Source organism: Astyanax mexicanus, chromosome 23, assembly GCF_023375975.1.
Source record: "Astyanax mexicanus isolate ESR-SI-001 chromosome 23, AstMex3_surface, whole genome shotgun sequence".
NCBI classification, from domain to species: domain Eukaryota; kingdom Metazoa; phylum Chordata; class Actinopteri; order Characiformes; family Acestrorhamphidae; genus Astyanax; species Astyanax mexicanus.
This window is the reverse complement of record NC_064430.1, coordinates 20,764,693-20,789,873: the sequence shown is the minus strand read 5'-3', so window position 1 is coordinate 20,789,873 and position 25,181 is coordinate 20,764,693. Positions and strand designations below refer to the sequence as shown.

Genomic DNA, 25,181 nt, shown 5'->3' with positions numbered 1-25,181 from the left:
GATATGGCTCTGCTCTGCCATCGTAAGTTCTAGAACTGTGTCTGTACTTCAGTCCATGTTTACAGATGAGTGTGTCACTCAGAGTCAGAAGCCACACAGGCAGCCCTGATTGTGGTTCGGTTCCTCAGTTTGGAGGAACACTGTGTTCTTGGCTGGACACCACTTTCACTTCTCCATATCTGCTTTAACAGCATCCTGACTGAGAGCTGAAGCTTCCGCTCGGCCCGGCAGCATCACAGATTTCTCCTGAATTTTGGCACATTTCTGTTTCTTTCAAAACTTGTGCCTTCCTGCAGGTCCTGCTGGACGTTCAGGACCTGCTGAGACCATCATGAGGTTCTTAAACAGCTGTGTTTTAACAGCACTAAAGCTGAGATAGACATTTAGGTTAAAAAAATTGTACATCATATCAGTTCTGTGTTGGTCCTTTGGGGTCCTGACCATTGAAGAAAAGGTTAAATTGTCACATTTCCATTCATTCCACTATAAAAAAAATAATAATAATCCACCACTTAAAAATTGAGTTTCTTTGATTTTACCAAATTGGAAACCTCTGGAATATAATCAAGAGGAAGATGGATGATCACAAGCCATCAAACCAAACTGAACTGCTTGAATTTTTGCACCAGGAGTAAAGGCATAAAGTTATCCAAAAGCAGTGTGTAAGACTGGTGGAGGAGAACATGCCAAGACGCAGGAAAACTGCGATTAAAAGTTATTCCACAAAACATTGATTTCTGAACTTTATGAATATGAACTTGTTTTCTTTGTATTATTTGAGATCTGAAAGCTCTGCATCTTTTTTTTGTTATTTCTTATGTTCTGCAAATAATTGCTCTAAATGACAATATTTTTATTTGGAATTTAGGAGAAATGTTGTCTGTAGTTTGTAGAATAAAACAACAATGTTCATTATACTCAAACATATACCTATAAATAGCAAAATCAGAGAAACTGATTCAGAAACTGAAGTGGTCTCTTATTTTTTTTCCAGAGCTGAATGTCCAAAAGTTTGTAGACAACTTATCTTTTACTGTTGCTTTTAAAACAGTTTTAGAGCAATGGCAAGATAACAGCCCCTACTTCTCTGCAAAGGCCTTACACAAGATTTTCGGAGACTGCTGTGAGAATTTGATGGCATTCAACCATGAGAGCACTATTGAGATCAGCTATTGTAATAATAACAGTTATGACAATCAGTTATAGATCAAAAATCCCACTTAAACCTTTTCCAGCTGTATTGTTTGGTGCTTCAACACTCTGTGTTCAAAGGTCTGTTTCACTACTCTAAAAAATAAGAACAACATGGTTTATAAAATATTATAGAAATAAACAAAATAAAAACACCAAAACAGGAGAAATGGGCCTGAACAAAGTCCCAGCTGTTTCCTTTAAATAATAACAAAATGTGCTTTTATTTTTAGCATATTTTGTCAAATATAGAACATGTGTTTGTTTTCTGATGAAAAAAATATATTATTTATGGATTTATTAGACCATAAAACAACCACAACAATGTTCAGAATGTTGTGGTCCATGAATATGTTTGTGTACATAGTGTGTGTGTGTTTGTGTGTGAGCACAGTGTCTATGAATGTGTTGGAACGGATGTCATACATGAAGTGTAAGAAGTGTGTGTGTGTGTGTGTGTGTGTGTGTGTGTGTGTGTGTGGTATGTGTTTTCTCAGCAAGTGTCAGGGTATATTTTATGACCCTGCTGAGCTAGGGGCCGGCGCATGCTGCTGAAACATCCCACACACACACACTCACACACACACATTCACATCTGGAGAAAAAAAACAGCACAGGACAGTAGAGGAAGGGTGAAAGATAGAGAGAAAGACTGTGAGTGAGTATGAGAGAGGTAGGTGGAGGAAGATAGAAAGGTGGGGGGTGGGTCACGACATTTGGGTTCACCATAATTTGATCTGAAGATTCTCGGGCCTAAAGATCAGTCTTTGAGACATTCGTTATTACCACTTTAAAGATTAAGCTCTCACAAAGTCTGTATCATAACTGAAGATAAAAAAACAACATGTTCTACATGAAATGGCAGCTTGTTGATCTGTTCACTAACAGTGTTTTTTTTACACACAGTAGGCTTTTCATGTTCACAAAATAGCTTTTTTTTAAAAAGTAGCAGAGCAGCTACATGGCCTGACAAAAAAAATGTTGCCACCGAATATAAAAAAAATTCACACACTCTTAATAAGCTTCCGCAATGTCACAAGTTTTATTTGAATCCAGTGTTGCATTAATTTTCCACCAAGATCTTACAGCAGCAATGATGATGGTAGAGTCTGACTGCTGCACAAAGCAGCTCTTCTCCATCCAGCACATCCAAAAGATTCTCAATGAGGTTAAGATCTGGACTCTGTGGTGAACTCTCTCAATCCATGTGCGAAAATGATGATCTCATGCTCCCTGAACCCTAAACTCTTTCACAATTCCAGCCAAATGAATCCTGACATTGTCTTATCTTGGAATATGGCCGTGTCATCAGGGAAGAACAAATCCATTGATGGAAAAAACTGGTCTATATTCAGAATACAGTTGCAAGAAAAAATATATGTGAATCCTTTGGAATTACTTGGATTTCTGCATAAATTGGTCGTTAAATTTGTTGTGCTCTTCATCTAAGTCACAACAAACAACAAACACCTGTCATTTTAGTGTGGGAGGTTTCATGACTAAATTGGAGCAGCCTGGTGGTCAATCTTCATTAATTGCACATTATTGCACCAGTAAGGGCAGAGTGTGAAGGTTCAATTAGCAGGGTAAGAGCACAGTTCTGCTCAAAATATTGCAATGCACACAACATTATGGGTGACATACCAGAGTTCAAAAGAGGACAAATTGTTGGTGCACATCTTGCTGGAGCATCTGTGAGCAAGACAGCAAGTCTTTGTGATGTATCAAGAGCCACGGTATCCAGGGTAATGTCAGCAAACCACCAAGAAGGACCAACCACATCCAACAGGATTAACTGTGGACGCAAGAGGAGGCTGTCTGAAAGGGATGTTCGGGTGCTAACCTGGATTGTATCCAAAAAACACAAAACAACAGCTGCCCAAATCACGGCAGAATTCAATGTGCACCTTAACTCTCCTGTTTCCACCAGAACTGTTAGTCGAGACAATATATTATTGTGCTCTAAAACCAGGTTTCTGTTTCATCGTACCCCTGTATATTTGGACAGTACCTGACTATTATTTATACCAGCCGACGTTAGTCCACACTGGCTAACTAGTTAAAAAACGATGACCAGCTTCTTTTACTTGAGACCCCTAAAGCGGGCGTGTTTCTGTTCAAACAATAAGAGATAAAAGACAAAAAGTGAGAGAAAAGTTAAGGGGATTTCCATCATTCCTTTTCAGGCATGTTTAATGGAAAGACCCTTAAAATGGGACAGACTCCAGCATGCTTTACACACACACACACACACACACACACACACACACATAGACCTGCAGGACCCCCATAGCGTGCAGCAATGCTTCAGGGCCTCCAAAGGCAGCAGTACAGTGATTTAATCTGAGATACTACAGCTGAGAGAGAGAGAGGGTGAGCAAGAGAGAGCACCAATATATGTCCAAAAGTTTTTTTCTATAGCTCTTTTAATGAATGTACTAAGCTATTTTAAGTGGCATTCATTGTTGGCACAGATTTGCAAATAAACACACAGATATACACAGCTTGTCTTTTGTCGTTGTACAAATGTACCATCAATATAAACTCTACTCTTACTGAAGGCTGTATGGCAACCTGGCAAGCTCTCTTTTGGAACTGTAACAGTGTGTAAAGCTTCCTCCACCATGTTTGAAGACAGTACTTTAGCCTGGTTTGCTCTCACCTTGAGCTGTAGCAGTGTGTGAAACTACCTCCACCATGTTTGAAATTTGAACTTTAGCCTGCTACCTATCTCTGTGATCTGTAGCAATGTATGAAACTGCCTCCACCATGTTTGGAAGCTGTACTCTAGCCTGGTTAGCTCTTATTGTAAGCTGTAACAGTGTGTGTGAAACTGCCTCCACCATGTTTAGAAGTTGTACTCTAGCCTGGTTAGCTCTTACCTTGAACTGTAGCAGTGTGTGAAACTACCTCCACCATGTTTGGAAGCTTTACTCTAGCCTGGTTAGCTCTTAATTGTGAGCTGTAACAGTCTGTGTGAAACTACCTCCACCATGATTGGAGACTATACTTTAGCCTGGTTAGTTCTCATTTTAGGCAGTAACAGCGTGTGAAACTATCTTCACCATGTTTGGAGACCGAACTTTAGCCTGCTGGCTCTCTCTGTGATCTGTAGCAATGTATGAAACTGCCTCCACCATGTTTGAAAGCTGTACTTTAGCCTGGCTAGCTCTCACCTTGAGCTGTAGCAATGTGTGAAACTACCTCCACCATGTTTGAAAGTTGTACTTTAGCCTGGTTTGCTCTTACCTTGAGCTGTAGCAGTATGTAAAACTACCTCTACAATGTTTAAAATTTGTACTTTAGCCTGTTTAGCTCTTGCTGTGAGCTGTAATAGTGTGTGAAACTGCCTCTACCATGTTTGAAAGTTGTCCTTTAGCCTGGCTTGCTCTCAATATGAGCTGTAGCAATGTGTGGAACTACCTCTACCATGTTTGGCGACTGTACTTTAGCCTGGTTAAGTCTCACCTTGAGAAGTAACAGTGTGTGAAACTACCTCCACCATGCATGTTTAAAAGTTGTATTTTATCCTGGTTAGCTCTTACTGTGAGTTGTAGCAGTGTGTGAAGCTACTTCCACCATGTTGGAAAGTTGTACTTTAGCCTGCTAGCTCTCTCTGTGACCTGTAGCAGTGTGTGAAACTACCCCCACCATGTTTGGAGACTGTACTGTAAGCCTGACTAGCTCTCACTATGAGCTGTAACAATGTGTGAAACTACCTCCACCATGTTTGAAATTTGTACTTTAGCCTGCTATCTCCCTCTGTGATCTGTAGCAATGTATGGTACTGCCTCCACCATATCTGAAAGCTGTACTCTAGCCTGGTTAGCTCTTACTGTGAGCTGTAGCAGTATGTGAAACTACCTCCATCATGTTTGAAGGCAGTTCTTTAGCCTGGTTAGCTCTTACCTTGAACTGTAGCAGTGTGTGAAACTACCTCCACCATGTTTGGCGACTGTATTTTAGCCTGGTTAGCTCTCACCTTAAGCTGTAGCAATGGTGTGGAACTACCTGTGCCATGTTTGGAAGCTGTACTTCAGCCTAGCTTGCTCTTACTCTAAGCTGTAGCAGTGTGTAAAGCTACCTCCACCATATTTGAAGTCTGTATTTTAGCCTGGTTAGCTTTTACTCTACTTCAGCTGTACTGTTATGGTATTAAAAGTATTTCTGTGCAAATATAGAGAATTTTTTATCAAACTATTGTGAAAACTGATGGGCAGCTTTGCTATAGTGTCACATTCAGCTGGAACCTGTTTGAGCACATAAAATGTGGTGTTTTTGTATCATATCACTTTACACTGCTTATATATATATATGTCTGTCCATCTGTATACATTTCTGAATCCGTCTTTGTCCCGGGCATTCTTGTGACTCAGCGTCCTGGCCTCCAGACAGAACCACGGCACTGCCATCCATACCACACACACACACACAGACACCACCACCACACAGTCGCTGCCTTGGTGCACTCTGTGATCGATCCCCACACACAATGTGGTGCTTGTGCTGGAGCGTGGGATCGAACCTCAGGCTCTTTCTCAGCTCCAGCTTCCGGATCCTTCAACCCGCACACAGCAGCCATTCTCTGGAGCCATTAGCCTGAAGGTGGAACTCACCCACTGGAGAAAAATGGACTGGAGACATAAAGACAGTTGGTATCTTCAGAGCTCTTCAGCGCACTCTGAAATATTACGTTTCTACAAAGGTCTTTGAGTAATATCACAGAAGAACCTTGTATAATCACTTTTTTAGACATCTGAATGCTTCTTCACAGAAAAAAATGGTCCTTTATGGAACTAAAAGTGTTTTTTCTATAACATAATTCAAAGATTTAAGAGTGTAAACAGTATACCAGTTCTTGATAGTGTCTATGTTCTTGATAACATTGGTTTAGAGATACAGTTAGCATCATGCTAATGACAGTCCATGTTCTACTTAACAGTGAGTCAGACAGAGTGTCAGAACCTATATAATCAAGCCTGTTACAGATCAATAAATGTTCATAGATGGTATATCAGGTAGGGAAATAATAAATAATAGTAATAAAAAGTATTTTTTAGTTTAATTCAGGAATCGCTAGAATAATAACTGTCACTAATCTTCAATTCTAAAAACTGTGTCTCTTAAATCCATCTTTAAGGTCTTAATTAGTTGGAAAGATACAAATCAGCTATGAATCAGCATCTGCAGACTTTTATTAAGATATGTAATCATCAATCTCCTGAATATTACCAATCAGATTTGGGAGTTAAAGATTATAGCATATCTATGCATGGCTCTTGTAAGGACTCATCATTGACAGGAAGATGCAGTTTCTTGTTCGACCGCTACAATGAAACAATGAAACTGTTATTATTCAGACATTTAATAACAGCTAGCTCTGCTTGGTCAGTCTGGCATTCGCTTATATATGTGTAAGACTGACACGTCTTGAAAGCAAAAAAAGACGTTTAACACCACTAACTGGATACCCCTCTCGAGGGTGCATCTTTCAGTTCATAGAGTAAGTTGCAGCTATTTAGCACAGTAACAATGCAGAGTAAGCTAACAAACACTACTATCCACACAAAACAGCAAATGATACAGACCAAATTTAGCCACAACCAAAAGTAGAGCAGCAACAGAAGTCAGAAATATAAGTTTATAATAGTCCTTTTAGGTTGTGTTTATAAAAAGTAAACCATATAAAAAGTAAACCGTTTTACTCACATTTTATGTATAAGGTGGTGTTTTTTTATTTTAACGCTTTAAAAAAAATACAAAAAGTAGTATTTCAGTATCGCTTAGTGTACCAATATATATATATATATATGTCATTGTAAGCCCTTTATCGTGATATGTATGGTATCATCATGTACTTACTATTACACAGACCAACTGCCCCAGACTTAGTACTGTATGAGTGTTTAAGAGAGTGTGTGTGTCTGAAGATGGGTGGGGTGTGTGTGTCTTTTTTCTTCCTCTTTGATCTCCTTTTCTCTTTTGTTATTGTTTTCATCTTGCTTTCTTGCTTTTAAGCTCTCTCTTTCTTGCTTTCTTTCTTTTTCTATCTTTCTTTCTCTTTCTCTCTCTCTGCATGGGGCAGTTTCTGGTTCTGATTGGCGGCAGTGCTGCTATTTCAGGAGAACAATCAGAGGAAGCTTTGCAGCGGCTCTGCTGGACGCTGTGGGTCTGTTTCAGAGGAAAAACAGAGCGAGAGAGAGAGAGAGCGAGAGAGAGAGAGCTACAGAGAGAGAGAGAGAGAGAGAGAGAGAGCTGATGAAGTTCAACACAATGCATGGCTAGATTCTGGAGGAAAAGGAAGAAAGGAAGTGCTCGTCTAACAACATGCCTGTGAACATACACACACACATACACACAATTTGCTCAATATGTATTCACCAGATCCCAATTTCATTCGATTTTCGATTCGATTGATTTAATTGATTCTTTTAGGTATTGTTTAGTTACAATTACAGGTTTTGTTCAAATATAAAAGAGAGATCTTTAGAGAAATAATGTTATAATTGTACAAGGATCACTCCACCTACCAATATTATATTTATTAGTGTTTGCATGAAGAATGAACTCAAGTTACAGTTACCTGTAACACAACAAAAGTTTAAATAATACGTTTACGTAATATAAAGACAGACGGTTTACTTATATACTGTGTGTGTTCACTAACCACGAATGAGACACATCTTGTTAAACTACTCTAGCAGGCTCTAGTAACATTAAATGAGGGGGAAAAATTAACTTTTTGCTAATGTTAGCTTCTCTAACACAACGGCATGTTTTAAATCTAGTGCATTTAAGTTGGAATGAAAGGTGGAAAGATGGAGCAAAGAACTCTGTAAAAAAAAAAATTCTAACGCGAACTTGTTTGCTAAATGCAAGTAAAATAAATTTACCCCCACATCTTGTTTATCTAGTCTAGCAGGCTTTAGAAACTCTAGGAAGAAAACGTACTAACTCAGTAAAGTTTAGCTTAGCTTCTCTAAAACTGTGGCATATCTTGGAACTGCTGGTCTGAAACTGCTGGCTGCAGCTAGCTCTCCGGCTTTGCAGACCACAGGAAATATCTATGTTTTAAACGCACCTCTATTGGATATACATATATAGAGAGTGAGGGTAAGATAGAGGGGACACAGAAGTATGTAGTATTTAGGGCTGCACGATACTGGAAAAAAATTACATTGCAAATGTTCTTTTTTTCGATGATATGTATCACGATATTAACTAGGGCTGCAACGAATAGTCGATATAATCGACAATGTCGATCATTTAAATTTGTTAAATTTCATTGTCGACTAATCGTTTATTTGTAACAGTATAAATGCCGTGGGCCAGAAGAGCAATGTGTAACTGGCTCACTCACACAGGTTACACTCATCTTAAATATCAGTATTTTTCATGTTTAAACAACATCCAGACATTTAAATGTCTTTTATATCTCACGACCAGCTGTTTCTAAGCACAGCTTTCGACACGTGTGTTTACAAGCACGTGCCCAACCATGTGGAAGTAGGCCATGCGGTTACCTTGTGTTTACTGCTGCCCCCCCTTGCGATCCACCTTCCCCTCACGCTTCTCACTCAGGCAGCAGGAGCCTCTCACTCACACAGACAGACACAGAGACAGCGCTGTGTATCTACTTCTTGTGTCAAGAATCAAAACATTGCAACATGACGTGTTTGATTTAATTGCCTTAAGTGACATCGAACATCCTGCGCTTAAACAATATATTGTGTATATGTAAGCAATTTTGTGCAATGCTAGATCACCTCTGAAAGCCCAACATTACATTAATTACTTCCTGCAATTATTGGCCCTACTTTTCCTAAAAACACACTCCAGTGCACTATATTAACAGGACAATGCTCGCCCACATACTGCTGCACTCTCAAGAGCGTGCCTCTTGAAAATATGTGGGATGCTGTTGGACATTATTAACCCTCCTGGTGTATTTTATGTACAGTATGTAGCTACACCATGTAATAATATGGACCATATTCTGAGTGTTTGTTTTGCGCTTTCAAAACCCCAACAACCTCATCTCTGATGCACACCTCGTGTGTGTGTGTGTGTGTGTGTTTGTGTGTACATGTCTGTGTGTGTGTGTCTGCCAGCACAGTGAACTCAGCAGAGGTTAAGAGGTGCTGCCAGGACACACAGCACACACTCTCCGATTCAGCAGGTCTTCATACCGGAGCTGGAGTTTATGGCTGGTGGTGCCATGAAGCCTCACTCTCTCACTCTCTCTTTCTCTCTCTCTCTCTCTCTCTCTCTATTTATCACCACATTCTTCACATTCGCAAAACAGCCGCAGTGCTCCACAGAACCAGGAACTCCATTCAGGCAGTTCTGTTCCAGCTGGAAAAAACAGCGCAATGGTGGTTTTAATCCCTGAGTTTAGCCTAGCAGCCTACCGAGTGCTTCAGTCAGCAGTTCTTCTGTTGGTTGGACAGAGAAATGCTAAAATTAAAGTCGTTTTGCGTTGCTGGATCTGTAGCATGCTTATTAAGCCTACATTAGCCTGGCTCGCAGGCTACAGATACAGTCTGAGCTATACTCCACAGCTAACTGCTAACACTAAACAACTGTAGACTATAATAACCCTCATCTCTAAAAGAAAGAGGACGAGTTACTGGTGTTACAGAAAGTCACAGGAAATCTATATTCAACCTTTCCTGTGGTGTGTAGTGCTACAGCCAGCTACACGTAGACAGAGGAGTTTATAACAAAGTGTAACTACAGTTATTTTTACCAGATAAATGTATTTATCTGTAGTTTATTCACTGATAAACTTTAAGTTGTTCTTAGCTAAATATAATTACTTTAGGTTTATTTTACTTCAGATTTGATTTAACGAGCATTATTTCATATTGACATGATTTTCAGAATTGATAAACCCTAATTTATTATTCATTATCAGCAGTTACTAAAATTTATTTCAAATGCTAATAATAATCATAATAAGCTTCAGAAAAGTATTTTACAAGCTGATACACCATGCTTCAATATTTTTGGCAGCTAAATCTAATTTGTTGATTTTACTAGATGAATTTATATCAAATGTATTTTATAAGCTGCTAATTCTACCGGAAAATTTAGGGGCAATAATGTTTTGAATTTGTAAACCATGCTTCTACATTTCTACCAGTCTCACTCTCTCTCTCTCTCTCTCTCTCTCTCTCTCTCTCTATTTATCACCACATTCTTCACATTCGCCAAACAGCCGCAGTGCTCCACAGAACCAGGTATGTCAAACTTGTCGTCCAAGTTAATAAACCTTGATTTGTTATTTTTAACAGTTAAACTTGTGTGGAAATTCTTTTATTAGCTGCTAAATAGTTTTTAGCAACTACATTTACTTAAAAATTGTTTATGCAGTGATAAACCTTGATTAGTTTTTTTATCAGTTAAAATTATTTTTTAATTATTTTAAAAGCTAATTAATCCTGCATGGCTTTTCAGCTTGTTTTTCTAGTAAGAAAAAACAGAAAAGCATCTTATAAGCTGATAAAACATGCTTATATATTATATTTTTACCAGTCAAATCTATGTGGAATTAGGCATTTTTAGTCAATCTTAATTTATTGATTTAACTTGATTCACTTATAAATTATTATATGATCTTATTCATCTTGACTTACTGTTTTAACCAGCTAAATGTATGCTAAATTATTTCATGAGCTCATTAACCATGCATCTACAGTATACTACAGCTAAATGTATGCCCAATTTATTGTGATTTGTTATTTTCATAAGTTAAATTTACATTAAAATTAAATTAGTAAACATCTATTCATTATTTTTATTAATACCTTTAAATCACACTTATGTGTGATGTTATGAGCTGATAAAGCTACATTAATGTCGAATCTATTATATTAGCTCATTAAGCTCATAAAAATGTATTTTGATTACAGTTATATGTACCAGTTTTATCTGTAGATAAACATGGATGGTTCTTTCCTAAATGTACCTCATTGCAAGCATTAACTGTGTTACTTTTAGGTTTTGTTTAGAGTTAATTGTACCTGCTTTTTTTGCTTTCATTGGTGAGTTCTATTTGCACAAGTGTCTCAGAGAGAGGAACTGAAATGGCTGCTGTGTTTTGGTGCTCATGCACAGCGAGACGTTCTCCTGGGGATGCAGGGGTAAAAAAACATAACCTCCTGAACGCTGAAGCCACTTCTCGTCAGGTGTGTGTGTGTGTGTGTGTGTTTGTGCACACGTTCAGGAAGGAAGAGGACCTGAGAGGGGTGACCCATTTTCCTGTATGTGTGTGTGTGTGTGTGTGTGTGTGTCTGTCTGTCAGAGGTGGAGAAAGAAGACAGTGGTGGCTCGGACTGAGAGGAAAAGTTGGGTAAGTGGTCACAGGATGGAAGCTGTGTCCAGCTCTGGGTGTGATGTGAGGTCCATGCTAGCACTAATACTAATAATACTGCTAATGATACTACTACTACTGTTAGTACTAAAGTTACTGCTACAACCTATTAGACCAGTTGACCACAAACCTCAACACAGTGATATTTAATAACCTCATTAACTTAAACCAGAGTTTCAACCAGCATTCAAATATCAAATGATCAAATCACACTCACACAGAAGCTTTTACAATAATGCACTTACAATGATACTTTTGCAATAATTGAATTACAAAGATGCTTTCACAATTATACTCTAGCAGTGATTCTCTCACAGTTAAGCTTTCTCAATAATGCTTTTAAATAATAATAATCTCTTGCAATAATTTAATTACAAAGATGCTTTCACAGTTATACTCTTGCAACAATTCTCAATAATGCTCTTAATAAGGATACTATTGCAATAATTTAATTACAAAGATTCTTTCACAATTATGCTCTTGCAATGATTCTCTCCCAGTTAAGCTTTCCCAATAATGGTCTTAATAAGGATACTCTTGCAATAATTTAATTACAACGATGCTTTCACAATTATATAGGGGTGAAATGATTACTCGAGCAGTTTGAGTTACTCGATTTAAAAAGCTGATTGAGTAATGTTCTGTGCCTCGAGTAATCGTTTATTTAATTAAAAAACGCAGCACGCAGGAAGAGGAGGAGGTGGTGGAGGTTTTAGTTGAGAAGAGGGTATTTTAAAGCAGCAAGGGGAAAAGAGCGACAGATTACGAGGAAAAAGGGCAATAATAATGCAGCATTTTAGTCTGGACAGCGCGTATTCGCTCTTGCCTCCCACAGCACATTTTAATACTGCAGCGTCTCAGCCGAGGACACGTTAGCGGTAGAGACGAGAGCAGGTTAATATAACTTATAACAAATCAATGAGATTAACATTAATATACCTTAATAACATAATAACGACAGTGCTGTGGAGCGATGATTAATAGAAAAACTGTCTAATGTGTTGTTAGTTTATAAAAACAGACAATTCTGGACTTAATACAGGCTTTGTGTAAGTGTAAGTTTATTGATTAATGCCCTATAGTTTTGATACTTCCTTTATTTGTTTCTAATTGTGTTTGCAGTTTGGAAATGTATGTTGTGAATTAAAAAATATAACTTATCTAAAAAAGAAAATCAATTGGTCATTTATTATTGAAATTGAAATGTCTTGTTTTCTCTTGTGAATTTCTAATTACTCTTTACGCAAACAAATATGTTTTATCCGATTACTTGATTAATCGAATCGATTTTTCAGTAGAGTACTCGATTACTAAAATAATCGATAGCTGCAGCCCTACAATTATACTCTTGCAGTGATTCTATCACAATTAAGCTCTTTCAATAATGTTGTTACAATGATTCTCTCACAAAAAAGGCTCTTACTTCTCTACTTTTGCAACAATGCTTCCACAATGATACTGTTGTGATGCTGCTTTGCAATAATGCTGTTACAACAGTCCTCTTAAAATAACACTAATTATATTACAATGATGCCCCTTCAAAGACATCCATAGTATGAACACTGCTTTAGTGTCATTTCTGTGACGCCCTTACAATGATTTTCTTCCAGTGATGCCCTTTTAATTATGCTCTAGAAATGCTACTACCAAGCTACAATTTAAGAAACAAGGCAATGACACTGGACTGCAGAACCTGTCCTCTGAGATTACCCATAGCTTACAGAGTCACTATAAATAGCTAATGGACAAGCAAATGTCAGCAAACATTTCTTGGCCGCAGATCTAAAGAAATGCTTTGTTTGTTCTGTACACATGATGCTTCATCATGTCCTTCTAAAACTCCAAGAGTTTTAGAAGAGAATCCAAGAGAATCCAGGAGATCACAATGCACAAAACCGAAGCTTAAATTAAAATTCAAAAATAAATAAATCACTACTAAATAAAACAAACACAACATTTGTGACCTGGGTAATGCATGTGTAATGCGCTTGTGCAGATCAGCCAAAATGGGCACATGTCACCCCACTGCTCATTGAGCTCCATTGGCTACCGGTTGATGCTCGCATCAAATTCAAAGCTCTTACAATCACCTACAGGGTGATGACAGAACAGCTCCTTCCTACCTGCACTGATCACTCCTGAAGGCTTCCGCCACGTCCCGGCCGCTGCGCTCCTACAATGAACGTCGCCTCGCTTTGCCAAACAAACATTCACACAAAGCAATCCAGACTGTTCTCATACAGAGTTCCCCAATGGAGGAACAAACTTCCTTCCAATACCAGATCAGGAGAATCTCTCACTATCTTTAATAAACTCCTGAAGACAGAGCTCTTCAAAGAGCACTTACTCTCCTAACACCTCTAACAAACTACCTTCTACTACCAGATCAGGAGAATCTCTCACTATCTTAATAAACTCCTGAAGACAGAGCTCTTCAAAGAGCACTTACTCTCCTAACACCTCTAACAAACTACCTTCTACTACCAGATCAGGAGAATCTCTCACTATCTTAATAAACTCCTGAAGACAGAGCTCTTCAAAGAGCACTTACTCTCCTAACACCTCTAACAAACTACCTTCTACTACCAGATCAGGAGAATCTCTCACTATCTTTAATAAACTCCTGAAGACAGAGCTCTTCAAAGAGCACTTCCTCTCCTAACACCTCTAACACACTAACTACTTCTAACCTCATTTCTTTCTTCCCCTCCTTTACTCCTCTATCCCACTATTTTCCTTCAGCCTCCTTTAGGTCCTATCTAACAATATTTTTTACCTTAAACTTCTATTCCTGTATACATTACTATTGTAAGTCGCTTTGTAAAAGATGGGCTTTCCTACTAGCGTGCTGACCCTGATCTGTGAGCAGATTCTCTTTTAGTTAAAGGTTGGGACTTTATTCGTGTACAGACATCATGATGAGCTTTACCAGTGGCTGGTCAACTCATTAATAGCGCTTCTGGTTAAAATAATAGATCAAAACCTATTAAGATTTAGAAAAAGCTAGAAACTCACCGTTGAAGTAGCTCTTGACCTTCAGGTAGCCCACGCTGAGCCTCAGCACAGACAGCTTATCCAGCCGCGATCGCACATCCTCTGGAAATGGCAGCAAGCTGGTTAGTTTGTCCAGCTCCATGTTCAGCCGATCCCTGTGCCTCTTGGAGGGGTTCGACTTGGATCCCTCCGGCGGAGGTGGCTTTGGTCTAAAAAAAAAACGAGGGAAGAAGATTTAGAGTTGAATTGATAGTTGCACTGCAATTTAAGTGCACTATATAAGGGATTACATACACAATTCAGTACGTCCAAATGTGTGTGGATGCTTCTCCTAATGAACGAATTTGCCTACATTAAAATACATTGCTAATAACGGCATGCAAATGAACACACTAAGAATACGACTCTCAAGAATAGCAGCAGATAAATGCAAACCTATTGGCGCCATGCCTAATGTCACGTATGGTCTAGAGTGAGACCACTGTGGACCAATGGAACTGTGCTCTCTGTCATTATATATGATGCTCCATCCAATAATTTTGGGACGAGTTTGGGATGATGCGGAATGGTGATTATCCAACATTCTGACCTCAGTCAGATTGCTGACTGCAATCAAATCCTAACAGCAATGAAAGCCTCACCTGGACAGTAGAGAAAATTACTCCAATAAAAAATCTGAAGGATTAAATTGGGCGTTGTGAGGGCGAGGGGCCTATACAATGCATTATTAAGCAAGTATGGGTTTCTTGAGTGGCCCAGCTATCTAAGTGCTGTCTCGGTACTCAGTAATGCTGTTGGATATCCAGATATCGGCATTAATGCAATAAATCAAGATCCTAAATTTATTTGAGCTCCTCAAAGGTTTTTCAGAACTTGGCTCAGCTGCATTCATTTTTTTCCAGATTAGACGCCAGTTTGGTGAAAGCAATTATTGTGGACCTCTACCTCACTCTACCTCCAGCTTTGTGATGTCTCCAGCTTTGTTGTATCACGTCAAGTCAAATCCCCCTCTGTTTTGTATTCAGTTTGATTTTACTGTTAATTAAAAGCATATTGCAGCTTTCAGTATGTTTATCGTGAGAAATCAAGTTCACAATTTATTGTACAGCTCTATATTGAAGTTACACATCAGGCATCAGAGACAACTTTTATATTCACAGCTTGTAGCGTCATGTCACAGTTGTCCTAAAATATATTAAAATAGAACTATTTGGGGGCTTATTTATTTCAGAGGGCTATTGTAGTATTATTTTTTTTTTAGTTATTTATTGATTGATTGAAGACCCCCCCTAATCAGAGGCACGACAACAAAGCTTCACAGTGACCTACAGTCGTCATTATTTGGAAAATGGTTTTAATCAAAACTTGCAATGCTGAGTTTTCTACTAAAAGACTCGTCACTGCTCGGCCTGCTGTCCTGTAAAAGCCACGGCTTCCTTCTGAGCTCTGGATGAGCCTCCTGAAAACAATTAGGATCTGGTCGGGACTTTGTTTTGGTACAAACGGGCCTAAAAATAAGTCGCAGGGCTGGGGAGATGGCAGGGGGGAGGGGAGTTGTTGTGAGAGATCCTCCGGCACAGAGACAGAGCGAAGGGATTTGTTCAGCATCTCTGGGGAGATAAGGGCCAATCATGTGAAAACATCTCAACTCTGACCTCATTTCCTGTTTCTGCAATGTTCCGATCAGAGGGTGGGCTGAGGAGGAGCGACAGACTTTGACACACAGGGGGGGTTAAGCGCTGAAACTCCACAGACAATCAAATGATTCCCATGGATGACACTCGACTCGTGACCACCAAGCTTGAGGCCCCTTATGGTATTCATTTAGTGAATGGAGTGTTGTTTTTGACCACTTCTTCCTCTTTCACTCTTGCTCTCGCTTTCTTTCACTCTCTCTCTCTCACCACAAACAAGAAAACCGATCTGTTTTTTTAAAGGATTGAAAGATGAGATCTAGATAGTGATCTGTCAGATGCTCTTATCTAGAATTTTTATATTTGACCATTTCCCAACAGGTAATATCACAACAGGATGCACAGAATATTTGGCAACCGAAAATATTCATCCAAAAGTGGCAAAAATAGCAACTGTGCTGTTATGCCCAACAATTGCAAAGATTAGACAACAAAGACAAAAATGACTTAATTTTTACGTCATATTGTAATGTTTACACTAAGATTTCTTTCAGAAGTGGAGACAGTTTACTGGATTCCAAGAAACAAAACGAAGCCAAAACGTTAGCCTAAAGCTATCAACAAACTTGAGGACTCCCTGTAACTACAGAGCAGAATGAAGACCTGCGAAAAACCATATTCTGTAATTGTTATTCAGCCTTCAAGCGAATACAGCTCTGGAAAAAATATTTAAAAAATGGCTGAAATAAGAAAAAAGATGCATAGCTTTTAAACCTCAAATAATGCGAAGAAAACAAGTTCCTATTCATAAAGTTTTAAGAGTTCATAAATCAATATTTGTTGGAATAACCCTGTTTTTCGTCACAGTTTTTATGCATCTTGGCATGTTCTCCTCCACCAGTCTTAGACACTGCTTTTGTATATATTTATGCAGACACTCCTGGTGCAAAAATTCAAGCAGTTCAGCTTGGTTTGATGGCTTGTGATCATCCATCTTCCTCTTTAGGTTTTCAATGTGGTAAAATCTAAGAAACATCATTTTTAAGTGGTCTCTTTTTTTTCAGAGCTGTATCCTTATTTCAGTGCATCCTTTACAGATACATGAATCAGCACTCTACACTATAAACCACTCAGTTTGAAGAATTAGAGGCTCCTGATATGGCTGCTACCGATATTTGTCAATATCAAACTGTTGATATTTGCTACAATTTCCCTTTATTGGGTTCTACAGCACAAACAACAGCATCTACCAAGCAACCCCTATGTTTCCGCCTGACATACTGTAGGAACCATCAACCAACACCCTATAGTGACCTCTCAAACAAAACTACAGCAACTGCCTAGAAACCACACCTTTTAACTGCCAGAAATGCAGAGAATAACAAGACACCAACCAGCACATAGCAAACACTTAAGCCAGCAACTGTAGTCAACTATAAAAACTTTTTTTGTTCACCAAATACTAATTATTTGTATATTATAGTACCTATACTGATTATTTATTATTTACTAAGTATCAGATAAATAATAATTGTCCAACACCTGCTAATTATTCAGTATGTTAGTTTTGTTCAATAAGTACAAATTATTGAATACCTACAAAATAAACAGCATTTACTTATTATCCAATAAGTAATAATTCTTTAGTACTTGCTTATTATTTACAAAAATATATCTATATCTATATGCTATTTGTTAATGAATAAGTACTGAAAAAAATCTACATTTTCTTATTATTTAATAAGCAGTAATTGTTCAGACACCACTTGTTACTACACAGGAAATTTGGCAGTGTTAAATCAACACTGTTAGTGTTAAATTAATTAAACTAATAAGTGTTGATTTAACACTAACAGTGTTGATTTAACACTGCCAAATTTCCTGTGTAATAATAATTATATACTAATTATATTAAGTACAAATTATTTGTTATATAGTAGTTTTCGCTCTCTTCTAATTTGACTTATTTCAAATCTACTTGTTACTTAATAAGTAATATTTATTGATTTATACAATTTCTGCTAATTATTTAGTAATACACTTTAATTATCCAAGAGAAATCTTAGCAAATCATACTCTCACTTTCTCTAGAGTATTGGTTTGCTTGGAAGTGCCTGGTTTCACAGCGTTTTATCTGGAGATCTGCTATGAAAATCACTGGTGTTGTTTTTTATAGGACTGGAGGTTGACCCTTATCAGCACTCGGAATTTCAGTGGTTTCCTTTGTGCTATTTGGGGAAAAAACCTTCAGTCTAATTCCACAGAATTTCAGGGATACATAACGTTTGAGCATTTCCTGTTTGTGCAATTTGTTCTAACTCTCTACATCATGATTACATGCATAGTTTTATAGTCTTGGGAAATTTATTTTCTTACACATTTCTGTTTCAGCAGTTACTGTACCCTGTACTAAAAGCAGCTCCATCCTAAGCCATCAGTCGCTCTGCTGTCCCGAGGACAGAGCAGCCTCGTGGAGAGCCAAAGCAAATCTTTTCACAACAAATTTGCCGTCTAGACGCTCACCATTAATTGGTAATTAAGCCCAGCTGCTTCGCTCGCCCCGGCTTAACAACGGGACACATGACACCGAGCTGCTGCTACGGCAACTCTCGGGGCGAGAGGCGGGTGCCAAGCAACACCGTGACAGCAGACACCCTGCCAGGCGGCTGCTGCTGGACAGGCTGCCGCGGCTATTAGAGATTATGCCTCCACATGCCTCGGATTCAGCCACGGTTTGGGTCAGTGGGAGCTGCAAGGCAGGAGGATGATTTGCAGAAAGCTAGCTTAGCGACGCTGCAGAGTGAGCCAGAACACATTTTCTAAAAGACAACAAGAGTCAAAAGTAAGACAGAGAGAGAGATAGAAAGAAAGAGAGTCTAACTCAACCCTATTCCACTCCAGTGCCTTTTTAAAACAGACTTAACGACATAAATACATTTGGGGAAGAAGACCACGCCTAAAGCTTGCATTTTATAAACTCCTATCACTATCCTCTTTGTCTGGTGGACAAGATTTTGCAACCCACCAACCCATCCCCACCCTGTTCCTCAGTCCTCTTAACTCAAAGTCCCACCTCATCAGGAGGGAGGAGCTCCAGCTTGCTCAAAGCAGAAGCCCTCAAAACATATCAGTCCTGCTTATACAGTTACTGAAAACAAACACAAAATCAAACAGTTATAGAGCAGGTTTATAAGGGCAAATATGGATGAGCCAGGAGGGTATTTTACTTAATTTAAGATTACAAGACAAAATATTACTGAATGTAACAAGATAGAAGAACTTTTTCGTGATAGACAGAATAGCACAGAACAAGAGCATTTAATACATAGGTAGTTTAGCCAGAGGAGCATTTTACTAAAAGATACATTAGCAAAAAATGCTAACAGTTTACTGAAGGCTAGTTAAGCAAGAAAAGGGGGTATTTTACTAAAAGACAGATTAGCAATAAAGATCAACAGTTTACTAAAGAGGATTTTACTGATAGACACATTAATAAACCACATAAGCATTAACTATGAAGGCAGTTTAGATAGAAAAGCATTTTACTGAAGGCTAGACTAGCAAATATGCTAACAGTTTACTGAAGGCTAGTTCAGCAAGAAAAGGGGGTATTTTACAAAAATATAGATTAGCAACTAAGGCTAACAGTTTACTAAAGAGCATAGAAAGAGAATGGTGTCTTTAGAAAGAGAAGCATTTTACTTAAAAATAAATTAGCAAAAGATGCTAACAGTTTACTAAAGGCCAGTTAAGCAAGAACAGGGGTTTTTTTTTTACTAAAAGACAGATTAGCAATAGAGGCTAACAGTTTATTAAAGGCTATTAAAGCAAGAAAAGGAAGTATTTTACTGAAAAACAGATTAGCAATACAGGCTAACAGTTGTGTGCACTTGTTTAGCAAGAAAGGAGGGTACGTTACTAAAAAGCTAAATTAGCAGGACAAAAGTATAACAGTATACTGAAGGCTGTATTTTACTGAAATTTAGATTAGCAAAAGATGTAAACTAAAATTATATCTATATTAAAATTGATATCATAATTTTTTTTTGTTCTTGTATGTTTGTTTACATATGAATTATAATTAGTTGCGCAGTGACAATGCATTGATTACAGGACCTCCACACAGGTGAGGAGAAAAAGTTAACCTCCCAAATACGTAAATCTTACAAATAATTATTGCTTAAAAGTTCATTGTCCTTTAAAACATTTTACTTTTATTAGTCTTTTATTATACTGTACTTATGACAGTAGGATTAAACAGTCTTACAGTGACAATATTTTTTATCGCAATAATTTCTGCAACAATATATCTTCCAAAAATAATATGTATAGTTATCGTGATAGACCCAGCCACAATCCTATTTTATCCCCTCCCAGTCACAACATCCTAATTATGACGGACGCACCCCGGGTCCCCAGTGTGTGTCCTCTTTCTTTAAAAACTAAAATGTGCTCACCCTACCTAAAGGCTAGTCTAGCAGGGCTGGAGTTTGTCTGATCGAAAGCCAGCATGCCGTTCCTCGGCCCTCGCTTTACAAGGCTTTCGTCCGTAATGAAAGCTATTATCGAGGTCTGGGTCGGGCTCTTACTGGAATCACAGTCATCAACTGTAGAGCTTTAACTGCTCCCCAATCTACCCCGCCTTCACCCACCCCCCAAAAAAACGCCCGTCTGCCCGGAGGAATCTCCGTCGTAACTCGAGCCGGCCCGACAAACCCTAATTATGCTTTCCCAGAAATAAAGCAAAAATGACCTCAGAGGAAAAGGCCGGCGGAACAAAAGGGAGCATTCAGCCTCGGTTCTGTCGCTTTTCGTAGTGTTTGCTGGGAAGTGCCACGTGGGGATTGGCAAAGTTGGCACCTCAGCAGCTCACCTGCTCTTCCGTTTTCTCTGGATTTTCCATCGGCTCAGACAAACACACACATCTTCAATATATGCCACTCACAAACAGAAAGCGAGGAAGCGGCTCGGTTTACAGTTGGCATTCCAGGCGCTATCAGTGGGGATCTTCTGTAGGCTGGAGTAGTCTAGCATCTATACCCTTGTCTCTTAGGGGGTTTTCACACCTGTAGTTTGTTTTTCTGGTCTGAATCAGTTGATCAGTTTGTTTATTCGGAGCGTTTTCTCCATTTGTGTGGTTTGGTTTCACACAGGCAGAAACTTAAACGCACCAAAATGCACACCAATAAACCATGTGTCCTCTGATTGGTCAGAGCTGTCTGGTGTGGGAGTAAATATAAATAAACAAAGTAAATATAGCGAAAAGATTCTGTGTTCCAGCACGGATATCTGTGCTTTAACTCTGAATGCTGAAATGCTACACTTTTAGGGCGTTTTCACACCAGCACTGTTTGGTCCGGTTAAAACAAACTCTGGTTCGTTTGTAACTTTAGTGCGGTTTGGTTGAGCAGGTGTGAAAACAGTAATTGCACTCGTGTTCGGATCAAACAAACCAGGCCGAGACCACTGGTCCGGTCCCAAATGAACTCTGGAGCACTTTGCTTTGGTAAGAACGTAATCCGGTCTCAATCCGACCCAACTATTTAATATTGTCCATTTATTTGAGCTAAGCTACTGATAAAACTTTAAATTTAAACTGATATATTAGCCAGATAATGCTAATTACCACAGCTATAAACAAACGCTGTGTCTGAGTGGTCTGTGCGGCGTTCACTTCTCACAATCGTGTGACTCGGTTTACTATGTATACATCTGCGCTGCACATCCAAACACTGTGTTTGAAAGTGTAGCATTTCAGCGTTCAGTGTTAAAGCAAAGATATAGGCGCTGGAACACAGAATGTTCTCGCTATATTTACTTTTTTTGTATGTAAGTATATTTACTCCCACGCCAGACAGCTCTGACCAATCAGAGGACACAGCCTGCTCGCGTGGTTTATTGGTGCGCATTTTGGTGCGTTTACATTTATGTCTGTGTGAAAACAAACCACACAAATGGAGAAAACGCTCCAAGTAAATGAATTCATCAACTGATTCGGAAACGTACAACAGGTGTGAAAACCCTCTTAAACACAGTTATTTTGATCCACACCAGAAAGCGATTACTGTTTTCACACCTGCTCGATCGAACCGCACTAAAGTTACAAACGGGCCAGAGTTCGTTTGAACCAAATCAAATAGTGCTGGTGTGAAAACGCCCTTATAGGATATGTGTAATATGTGTACAAGTTTTTTGAACACCAAATTCTTCGTGTTGTTTATACTCAGATCAGAAGACAACTGTAGCCTGCTTTTGGAGTAACTGTCTCTACTGTCCACTGAGGGCTTTCTACTAAATAACTGTAGCATTGCTGTGAGACTTTGGTTGCATTCAGCTCCCCAGGATCCCATGAACACAGTTCCACTGCTTTATAGCTGAATTCTGCAGTGCTTTATACACCTCTAGCCCATGCATGGCATTGAGCACAGTGCCGATAGGTTCATTTTTATCTTTTCTGGGACTAAACAAGCTGTGTGTGCCTTTGTTCCACATTTCACATTTGTGTCAACAACGGCACACACTGCACACTGTGCCTGGTTATGTCTGACTGGCTTATTATGTTAAAAGGTTAGATCAGGTAATTTGCGCCATACTACATCCCCAAGGACTGGATTTCACAACGTTAACATTTCACAATGTCAACAACGCAATATGATACCGTTAGCTTAGCATAACTAGTGACTCCTGGTGAAAAGATAAAAAAAAAAACGCTACGAGATTTAAGTGGGAAAGCAGCTCTATGTACTGTTCTGTTCCCAGCCTCTACACAATCAAAGGAGTTGGATTGTGGAATTGGAGTAGTATTCACGTAAACAATGGCTCCACAGTCTGGAGCCGATACGAGGATCAACTCAACAAGCCTTTTGTTTTCGTATGAGTGTCATCATTGCTGGCACTTAATCAGAACACCTCCTTTCCTCTTCTCTACACGACAAAGTAAACATGATACAGCGCTCACGAACACCACTTAGAACAGTCACAGGCGTGATCTTGCACTGCACAAGGTTCTACAACATGAATATGTGTAAATATAACTAAAAATATACCTGACAAACAGAACTACCTTGAAATTCACAGACGCAGCAGTGCTGCTGGAGTTTTTAAACACTTTGTTCAGACACTGTCTACTCTATTAGACACATCCCACCTAACTGCTTTACATAGTAGATGAAGTCAAGTCAGGACAGAAGTTCAGAATCTGTTGCTGCACAGTTTACAGTGTTAATCATCCTCTAGTCCTTTTTTATCAGTGGTCACAGGATGCTGGTTACAGGATGCTGGTTACAGGATGCTGACTAAGAACACTGTTAGCTGAATATCTCTGATTGGTGGTGTATTATCTGTTCAGCAGTAAGACTTAGGTGTTAAAAAACACGCAGGTTCACCACCCAAATAATATCTGATCTGTTGTGTTCCTGTGGAACAGATACTACATAACTACAGTTTGTAATTATAGAACTACAAGTGCTCCTGTATGATCAGTGGAGCTCATTAGATGGACAGTGAATGTATAAATGTATAAACAAGGAGGTGTTCATAATATTCTGAATGGACTATTTATAATAGTAACTTACGAAACCAGTAATTCTCAATAAATGCTGTAAATGTAGATACAGTATAAGGAAAGCTCTGTAGATTATAATATGTAGTAATATAATAATATAATAAATAAAAATAATATATTTTTATATAAATGTTGTACATAGCCATGTGAGATAAGCTGTTATAAATAACATTATATTATACTTTATTATAAGAAAAGTAAACTGTTTAGACAATAATATAAAAGTAAATTCTTTAGTAATAGAATAAATATTGTAGATAGTAATATCAAAGGACAATAATAACAGTATACAACACACTCAGCATTATATTAGTAGATGATGTTAATTATTAATTCATTAAATATGAAATCAAATGCTGATTAATATAATTGAATAAGAAATGGTCTATTAATATAGGGTGCGGTTAGATAGTTATACTGGATGATAACGTGTGAGCAAATCTTAACATTAAACATTACGATTTAATGACATCAGACGTCAGATTGATTAGTAGTAACAGAAAAAAACAACAATAATCCCACACACTTAATTACAGCCTTCTGTTTATTACAGTAATTATTATAATCTCTAATTAATTACTAATTATCTCCGGCCACTGCTGCACAGAAACAGGCTTTTCATAACAACACTGTTCAGAAAGAAAGAAAGAGAGAGAGATAGAAAGAAAGAAAGAAAGAAAGAAAGAAAGAAAGAAAGAAAGAAAGAAAGAAAGAAAGAAAGAAAGAGAGAGTCAAATATGATCAGGGGTTCAGAAGTGTGTAAGAATGGAGTGTGTGTAAAGTGTAACTCATTTGTCGACAGGAAATTCACACTTTGTTGCCTGTTGTTTGTGCATGTGTGCGTTCATGTGTGTGTTTATGTGTGTGTGTGTGTGTGTGTGTGTGTGTGCATGTGTGTGTGTGTGCATCTGTGTGGTTCTTTTAAACCAGTCAAAGAGGAATGATGGGATCCCCCTAAATAAACACACAGACCGAAAAACACAGGGGACTACATCAGCAGTGGTAACTCAGGCATGTCCCAGCATGCACCAGGCCATCCCTCTCTCATCTTCACTGAAACAGGAGATACCTCTCTCTCTCTCTCTCTGTAAATGCACACCCACAGCTTGTCTCAGCCCTGTAGAAAAGTAATGAAAATCGAAGAGGACTCTCTGAAGCAGATAAACATGAACCTCTTGGCCCCATCATACCTAATGCCAGGTGTGGGCTGGAGACCACTGTGGAAATGTGGAACTCTGTTCTCTGGAATCATGAAGCTTCATCCAGTACTATTGGGATGAGTTGAAGAGTTAGGGATGAGGTGAGGTGGTGAACATTCACCGTCCTGACCTCACTAAGATGAGGTGTAGAGGTGTTAATGAGGGTTTAAAGGAGAACTCTGATGTAAAATTAACTTTTGTTGTAGTAAAACATGATAAAAAAT

General features: G+C 38.5%; 1 protein-coding gene across 1 annotated transcript in view; it reads right to left on the bottom strand.

Moving 5' to 3' along the window:
* ahr2 (aryl hydrocarbon receptor 2) overlaps positions 1–25,181 on the bottom strand; it is an 89,735-nt gene that overhangs the window by 51,997 nt on the left and 12,557 nt on the right. Inside the window, exon 2 of the mRNA XM_022665404.2 lies at positions 14,582–14,769. Coding sequence (XP_022521125.2) covers positions 14,582–14,769 — 188 coding nt within the window. The remainder of the gene's footprint in view (positions 1–14,581; positions 14,770–25,181) is intronic.